The sequence below is a fragment of the Salminus brasiliensis genome, chromosome 1 (genome assembly GCF_030463535.1).
Source record: "Salminus brasiliensis chromosome 1, fSalBra1.hap2, whole genome shotgun sequence".
NCBI lineage: Eukaryota > Metazoa > Chordata > Actinopteri > Characiformes > Bryconidae > Salminus > Salminus brasiliensis.
The window spans coordinates 63,205,227-63,214,121 of NC_132878.1; the positions used below are offsets into that span (position 1 = coordinate 63,205,227).

Here is an 8,895-nt window from a genome sequence, read left to right on the forward strand (position 1 = left end):
TCACACTGTTAGACCCTAAAATAAATAATAATATAATAATTGAATCTCTCCCACTAGGAATTAGGAATGCCTGGAGCAACAGGTTCAAAGACAACCCCATTACGGAATATTATGATGGAACGTAAAATTGCACAGACAGAGTCTGAGAAGGACAGAAAGTACATTCATTGTCATTATTGTCATATACCTATTGTTTTATTGGTAATATTGTGCTGTAAGTTGGAAGCTGACTGACAAGTGACTTGTGGCCCAGTGGTCACTATTAGAAACGTCATCACCCCCCTGCACTGTTTTATGTCATATTGATATTTTATGGAGTCCTGGTGATTTAGCCAGAGGGGTATGGAGAAGCTACAGCTAGGCATAATATGGGGAATGCTTTGACATGTTACGGCTCCATAGAACACCAATATTCTCTGTGGCCTGTTTCCTTTTTGTCCCTTTTTTTTTGCCCTTTCTCTTCCTGTCCTATTGTCCATCTTTAATGATGATGTTGCGGAGCAGTGTGAGGAAGGGCTTGTTGGACTTCTCTGACCAGGGCTTCATGAAGCCACCATAGCGTTTGGCTGCAGGTGGGGCGTTCCAGCGGAAGTGTGTCATGCGATACTTCTCAGTGTTCTTCGCGTTTTTCTTCTGTGTTGGAGCCCCGTCCTCACGGCTGTCCAGTTGCCGTCTGTTCTGTAGAGGTAGGTGGGCCTCCACAGACTGATCCTCAGGGCTTCCCTCCTCGGAACCACCGGTGTAGACTTTGACAGGTCGGCGCTTGCGGCCCATTGGTTTACCCCATCGGAAATGCTCCATGGAGTAGGAGCGCCTGTCGTCTGTGCGCAAAGGACCTAGGTTGGACCTCTTGGCCTGTAGGCCATCATCCTGAGCCAAAGAGGACAGCAGTACACCCAGACTCAGGCTTTCTTTCTCCTCCTCTTCTGCTGTGCTCTGCTGCTGATTCGGAAGAACGCAGATACACTCCTAGCAGAAGGAGCACAAAGGCCAAGCGGACATAAATAATGTGTACAAAACACTACAGTTATTATTAGTTAGTATGGGTTGTTTTTTCTACAGGTTACCTGATGCAAGTATGTGCATCATTCCCATGCATTCAATGCATCAATATGGGAATTCTGGGACAATTTTAACATTTACAGAATTTGGCCTAGCTCTACCTGGATGAGCAATATGAAGGAATGTATCCTTTTTTTTGTAGATGGTTATAAATGCATTCAAAAGAGTCAGTAGACAGTAGCTCATTCTACTCATTCTACTCTTCTGGAGTCCAATAATTAATATATTTAAATATCGGTCTAATATTGATTATTTGTAGGTAGTTATCTGTTGATACCGATGGGATTCCTATATCATAATGCACTTCTTTCATATGGAAATTAAATGCATATATATTTTTTTTATCATATCTAAAGTGTTTTACCATTATTTTCTCTTTAGAACCAAGGTCTGCACAGTCAGCGATGTCCCGGCACTGGCCATCCACTTCTGGTCCACATGCGCATAGGATGACCACAGCCAATAACCAGGAGAGACCTTGCATCTTCAGCCAATGAGTAATGAAAAGAAAGAGAGATGTGACAATCAGTTGAAACCTCTGAACCAACATCCAGGTGAGCCAAATCTGAAAAAACTGAAGAGAGAACTAAGAGAGACTGAGCCAGTCTGATAGTTTATGAGTCACCGGCAGAGCAGCTTTTGTTTTGCGTAGCTCAATGAAGTGTGTGCTGAAGTGGAAGCGGAATTCTTTTCAAAAGAGCTACAGCTATTGAATGTCTTTCTTTAAAATGGTGCTATAATTGGTCGGCTATATTAGTGTCCGTTGGTGAATCACACTGGCAATTATTGCAGTACGAAGGTTTTTTGAATAGTACTCCTCTGCTGCTATTCATTCCTAAGGCATCTGCATACTGCCTTTTACATCATTCCTTGTCATTGACCAGCTACCTTCACAGCTAATGTAGAGAGGAACTTTTCTGATGAAGTTCTCAGCAGCCTTGGAGCAGTGACATACACTGTGACAGAATATTCGTACATGATCTCCTGCCTATCATACAGTGAGGAAACTGTATGGTCCCCACTGTGTGTTTCTTATACTTTTTGCAGATATCATGAATGCTGTGAATGATATCCTATCCATTCCCTTACATGAAAAACAACTTTAAAAATCTAATGTAACTGTGTGTTTTCCAAACCTGGAGCAAACCAGGACCACCCAGCAAATAATAAGCCCTTTTTGAATTGAAGAACACTAAAAAAGCAGAAATGTTGGGAACCTGTATTATAACATGTATAACATGTTATAACATTAATTACCAGCACCTGGTTGTGTGTTAAAAAAAAACAAAGCTATGAATTCTAATAAAAGAAGCTGTTTAGTTGAACACTGCAACAAATAAACATTAAAAAACATAGCAAAAAAAAAGAATTGTGCCAAAAAAAGACTAAAAATCTAAGCTATACATTCTAATAAAATAAGCAATCTGTTTAGTCAAACACTGCAACAATAAAAACGTAGTGAAAAATATTTGTTAACTAAACAACTATATGTATGTAGTGAAGTATACAGTGGAAGTAAATGTAAAAAGATTTTATTTTAGTAATGGTAATTTCAATTGGACCATTTTGGACACATAACAAAGGCCAGTTGCCAGATTCAAAAAGTAAAAAATGTCAACAATGAAGAGACAAGTTTTATATATTGTCATTTTCTCTCTTTTTTTTGGGACATAATTTGAGTTAGTGGGCAGTTGTTTTTTACTTTGCGTCCAAATTGTATGGACTAATTGAAATTGACCAAAAGAAACGCTCCAAAATGATTTGAAATAAACTCTGTATTTCTGTATTAATATATCAGTATATGTCTATATGTAGAACCTGGTCATCCTAAAAGAATCTTTATGCCATGTGTAAACTGATTTAATGAACTGAATAAATTCAAGTGGATCATCATGTAATGGGTTGAAAATAGCAGTGAACTATGATAAGGTGTTTGTTTCTTCTCAGCATTGTGCAGTATTATATAAAACTGATAGACCAACGTTTCTTTTGAAGACATTTGAAATGTAATATAAATATAAAAATAACATAAGTATGGCCATGTTACATTATGTATTACTCAGCTTAGTCGGCTAAGTGCTACGTCACACAGTGTAAATCTGAAACTTGATTTTTAAGGTTTTCCATTATTTTAAACCAAGTGTAGAAAGAAAGAAATTTACTAGAGAACACTTTTTGATTGATTTGTAAATATAAACACACACATATATATATATATATATATATATATATATATATATATATATATATATATATATAAGTACTGAGTATATACACTTGCTTATCCTGTTGCTTTCATTAGCAGTTTTGGCTGCATTTTAAATCTTAAAATGACCAATAAAACAATATTACCAATGAACAAATAGATTTTCTTACCTTTATTAATATGATTTCTGTTAATGTCCTCCTGACTTCTTTTCCGAGATGAGCGCTTTACTCTTGTTCCTCCGCTTAGTAGTTTCTTTTTTCCTGATCAGGATCTCAGTAGCCTGTGATTGGCTCCCTCTGCTTCTCTGTTTTTCTGAATGGGGTCTGCTTTCTTATATACACTCTCAGGTGCATGACAGCCCCTCAAGGCCAGGCGATAGTGAAGCGGATGTTGTGTGTTGTGTCTTGATTGGGGGGAGGACAGGAGGAGGGGGGGGCTACTTTGTAAGACTTGCTTTGTGAGACAGATATAACCCCCACCCACACGAATATTCACACCTCATGGCAAATCAGTCAAAGACGTCAGCAGAAATGACCGGATGGATTAAGAAGTAGGTGCTGCAGCTATCCGAGCACCTGTTGAATGTTGAGCTCCTCATGTAGGATATAGTCATTACTGAATGTGCACCTGAACTGACTCAGAGTTCTTGCATTTAATTAGGAAGTAGGGAATGACATTTAGGGAATCAGTGTTTCCTTCCTTCGTCTTCCAAGGCGTGAAAAGCGTTCACATCAGTCACACTGGCTTAACATGGTCACTCCAGAATGAGCAGAATTAGCTTTTTATTAATGTGTTTCTTAATGATGCTTCACAAACAGTTTCACTAAATTCTTTGATTAAGGTTTATTGACAGTGTTTTTATCTGGAACATGAAAAAGAATATATATATATATATATATATATATATATATATATATATATATATATATATATATATATATATACTGATCCAATGTGTTTTATATTGATTATTCATTGTTTGCCTAACTTCAGTATAGTCTTTTTCAATTACTTTGGGAACCTGAAAGCTTAATATGTAAATTAGTAGTTCTAAAGGTGTAGCACAGTGGGTTCAAGTCCCTGACCAGAAAGGCACACCTCACAGAACCAATGAGAGTCCTTGGGCAAGATTCCTAACACTATATTGGTCCTCCTGTGTAAGCCAAATTATGCAAATGTATAAAACATAAATAAATATAATACATTTTATAATAAAACCAGTTCAAATATTCTGGATTTCACCTAAAATGATAAGAATTGTTGCCATATGACAACAGCTTGTGACAATAGATCTGCACTTCAGACAGTGCTGGTAAGAGAACACAGGATTTGCTGATACATCTTGTTGTAAAATGTTGGTGAGAGGGTCAGCTAGCAAAACACTGAAACCCACTGAAAGCACAGACACCCGTTCTTAAATTAATTTAAATATATAACGTTTATAGTTTTTCGTTTTTTCCTCATTAAGTCCTTAATTCATTAAGAAAGACAGTGGAACCGTATGGCACATAATAAGATATTATGGCCGTTTTTTGCTTCTGATATCTAAAAGCCTGAATCGTGAAATCATCTGTTGAATAAGCCCAGGTAAGTCTACATTTGCTGGAACATCATCAACTGCAAAGCAATTGGAGGAGGAGGCAGTTTAGCATCATGGGTAATTTCCTGTGTTTTGATAAAATGGTGTAAAATGTGCTCTTTATAATGTTTCATGCTGCTCTCTGAGCTTGAAAATGTAGACCATTGATTTAAATACAGTTCCCAACAAATATGGTGTCCTTTTTTAAACACTTTCTATTATCTGAAATTGTGGAGCAGCACAGAGCAGGGCCGAGCTATCAGAAGTAGAAATAAAAATCAGATGCAGTGGATTAGTGAAGACAGTGAATTAGTGTGAGTCCAGATTTAGTTTAGAACTTAAACCGCTAGGTTAACAGTAGTGCTGCCGTGATCATGACAATCTCAGCTGACAAGAAACTGTACAGATGATTGTACAGATATAGATACTTGGCATTAACGATTTTATAATGTTTCCTCCTCCGCTGTTTTAGTAGGCTAGTCTAACAGTGCGGCAGTACGAACGCACACTGTCAGAGATAAGAAGAAAGAAAGCTTGCACTCAGTCAGCTTATTCATCACTCTTTTGTCGTTGTGATGAAAATGCACATCTGTTCTGTTTGTCTGTTTGATTTGAATTAAAGCTCTGTGGAAAATAATTGCAATATTGTGATCATGCAATTATGTATACGTGACAAGCTTAATTATAATAATATTTAAAACAAGGAAATGCATAAAACATCACAGCTTCTGTTAATGTTACCTCTCCTTTTCAGAAATCGCTGGATGTCTGTGCTCTCGTCTCTGCAGTCAATGATTATCTGTGACAGGTAGAGAGATGCCCACTGGCCAGATTGCTTCCTCGTGCAAGCACTTTTCAACTCACTCACTCACTCACTTGCCTAATGGCAAAAGGCTCTTCCATGCTCTTCTAAAATTGCATGCATTTCAGTCCCAGTGGTAACATCACAGGCCATTTGAAATCCAATAAAACAAATACATCAATTTCAAAATTAGCCGGTGGGTTTGTGCAATCATAAAATATCTAAAAATTAGAGCTGATATGTTTCAAGACAATGCCCAAAAACAGTATTTAGAAGAGGTATGTTTTCAGAATTTCCTGTAGGCTGAGATTTCTGCCACTGCTGGTAGACCCGTATGACCGCACGCTTCGATACACTGCAGAATCGGCTACTTCCTTCACACTACGGCCTTTGACACACCAAAATTCAATCCCTCCCTTTTAGCCAATCATTAACATCTGCTTTAGGACCCATTTTCCACACATCCAACGAGACATTCACTGCACCGTACCACTATGAATCCCGTCACACACCCCGCAGGTGTTTATAGCTTAATTAGCCTCATGCAGCACCACCTGCAAGTTACTACCACCTTGAACACGCAAGGTGACATTTCTTTTTGTCTAGGGAGCTTAATATTCTAAATATTAAACTAATTCAGCACAGCCTGCAATAGGAAAATATCCCGATGACAATGATCTTGTGGTCAAAAACTGACCATTGATGAACTCGAAGATGGTAGGACTGATTACATAGTCCAACACTCTGTACATTTGATGGTGTGTATCCATTTCAATTGAGGCTAATGTCCGTTGTTGTGTGGTGGAAATGTAATTCTTTCCTTTGGTGCGGTCTTAGAAAGGTACAGCAAACATTAAATATGATGTTAGAATAGTATATTACTCATACCAAACGAGTAACATTTAAACAAATGCTACAAGTGAAACATGTCTGACAGTACTAGATTAACCATGCACATGTGTTTGCTGTAAAAGAACCCTGCAGAACAACAACATAAAATCTAGTTAGGCTACAGTTCAGTTTTACAGTCAGTGGCATATCTCAGCCTTCCAGAAGACCCAGAGTTACCTTTTCTTTTTGTTCTCGCACAATTAGTTCCACTCATTAACTCACTAGAAAACCAAATGTGATTGGTTTATTTCACTGTCACTACATAATTGTGTTGGTGGCCAAGTACCACAATATCATGGATTTTTTTTCCCAGAACAGGGAAAGAGCAAACATGGGGACCAACTGCATATTAATGCTCATGGTTTTGAAATGAGATGCTCATCAAGCCCATATACGTTTTCCAATATAGTGTGTATGTGGCTTTGCCCTGTCTGAAATCTAATTATTAAAATGTGGCCTTAAAAGGGACAGTATACATGTAACACACTGCGGGTACATTCTTTACCGTCTTTGTCGGTGGACTGTCATTACACATGCTGTCATTACAGTATCAGAGTAAACAGAATCTGATCCGATCCTGTAACAGATCTATTCCGAAACAGCACACACTTGCACTGAGTGATGTGATTTTAGCTGTGTGTTTCCTACTATGGAGTAGTGGAGGGCTGGAGTGGTTTATATGCTTGTTGGAAGTGAGTTGCTTCAAATTCAATACAATTTCAGCTTTGTTTCAGCTTGATTTTAGCTTTTACAAAATTTGCCTGCTTGCAAAAAGAGTCCAGTTAGGTCCTGAAACACCAAATGAATACATGAACACCTTGTTTAATTCATTGATTAGCTGCATGATTTTCATTAATTGGCCAGAAGTGTGCAGCGCATAGTTGGTCTGAGTTCATGTAATCCAATGTATGGATTGTCTCTCGTCTTTGTCCCCTAATGAAGAATCCTATTACCATGGATTACTGGGATGGGATGTCCACTGTCAGTCTCACTGCTCCACATAACACACACACACACACACACAGAGAGAGAGAGAGAGAGAGAGAGTGAGAGAGAGAGAGGATGGTGACAAACATGCTGGAAACCTTTCACTTTTATTTTCTACTCTCCTCACAAGGGAAGATGGCTCTCAGTTCCAGGTAATCATTACCCATTTATTGCACTTTTTACAGCACTTCCCTTTCATCTTTAAGGATATTCACTGAAGACGTGTGTGAAATGCATTACATCAACCTTTTTGGAAGTGCTATTATTAATGTTTGTGATAATTGTACTGGTATTAGATGCTTTATTGAAGTGGAATCATGTAAACGTAATGCATCATTTGTCTTCAGTGTCTTGCAGTCAATTTGCTAAGGTGGAAACACCAACCAGGTTCTCCCTATCAGGGCTGTGCAGTTAGTAAGTACGCTTCACTTCACTAACTCACTTAAGTGAACCGTGTTTGATGGCTTTGTCACATTGCTGTCTCTGAGGGCACGTTTTGTATTACATACAGACAATGAAATGCCCTCCAAACAAAAGGAAGTATGCTCTCTGTGCAGGTCTGTCTAATAAAAGTGTCACAGCGACACCTGAAGGCACTCAGGCCAGCCTCTATCACTGTGACTCATTCTTAGTGTTGACTGTTAATAGAATGGCAGGGAATATCAGTCAGGAAATGAATGTAGAGGGACATGGGAACTGCTCTTTAACCTTGTAAGCTGAAGCACACCTATACCCTGCTGGACCTTCTGCCTTGGCTTCCGGACGTGCAGAAAGAATGATGGGGTCATTGCTCTTCAGTGTGGATATGTGCTGCTGTATGAGGATGGTCAGCTTGGCTCTAGATTCAGGTGAACATGCCAGTTGTTTTCTTTTAAGTGTCTGCAACACCCAGCAGCTGTCCATTAGAAAATCACATGCATGTAGCACATCACAATTATCAGAATTATCACAATTGTCACTGTCTGAGCACAACCTTGTATCTCTAAAAAGGAAAAAAAAAAGAGAAAATGTATGTTAAGTGCTGTCATAAGTGCACAGTAGAATGAAAGCCTGGAGCCTTGCACAAAGGCCCAGCAGAACTCAGGTATTGAACCCTCAATAGCCCAGAGCTCTAACCACTGAGACACCTGTTAATATGAAGATATTAAGATAAGATATATTTAATTGGCCATTTGTTGGTCCATTAATAATTGAGTTCTTAATTATGTGAAAGGTAGTGCTTGTGTTTTTTAAGTAGTGTAAGAAATCAAATAAATGATAAGACAACACAGAGGCGATCTAGATATGGTCTAATTCAAAGGTTTGTGCACCGTTTTCCCAAATTCTGCATAATTACCAACTATTTTCTTAAGTCAACAAATAATA

General features: G+C 38.3%; 1 protein-coding gene across 1 annotated transcript; it reads right to left on the minus strand.

Annotated features, from left to right (window-relative positions):
- Positions 1-260: 260 nt before the first annotated feature.
- Positions 261-1,546, minus strand: pomcb (proopiomelanocortin b). Its single transcript, XM_072656464.1, has 2 exons — positions 1,427-1,546; positions 261-969 (listed from the first exon to the last, which is right to left on the minus strand). Exons 1-2 carry the CDS (start codon positions 1,544-1,546, stop codon positions 469-471), a joined length of 621 nt encoding a protein of 206 aa, XP_072512565.1. The 3' UTR covers positions 261-468.
- Positions 1,547-8,895: the final 7,349 nt, after the last annotated feature.

Excerpts from the sequence above, each read along its gene's own strand:
- pomcb (XM_072656464.1), bottom strand. The coding sequence starts at position 1,546 with ATGCAAGGTCTCTCCTGGTTATTGGCTGTGGTCATCCTATGCGCATGT. Across the intron at positions 970-1,426 it reads GTTCTAAAGAGAAAATAATG|GAGTGTATCTGCGTTCTTCC; the intron begins GTAAAACACTTT and ends TCCTTCTGCTAG.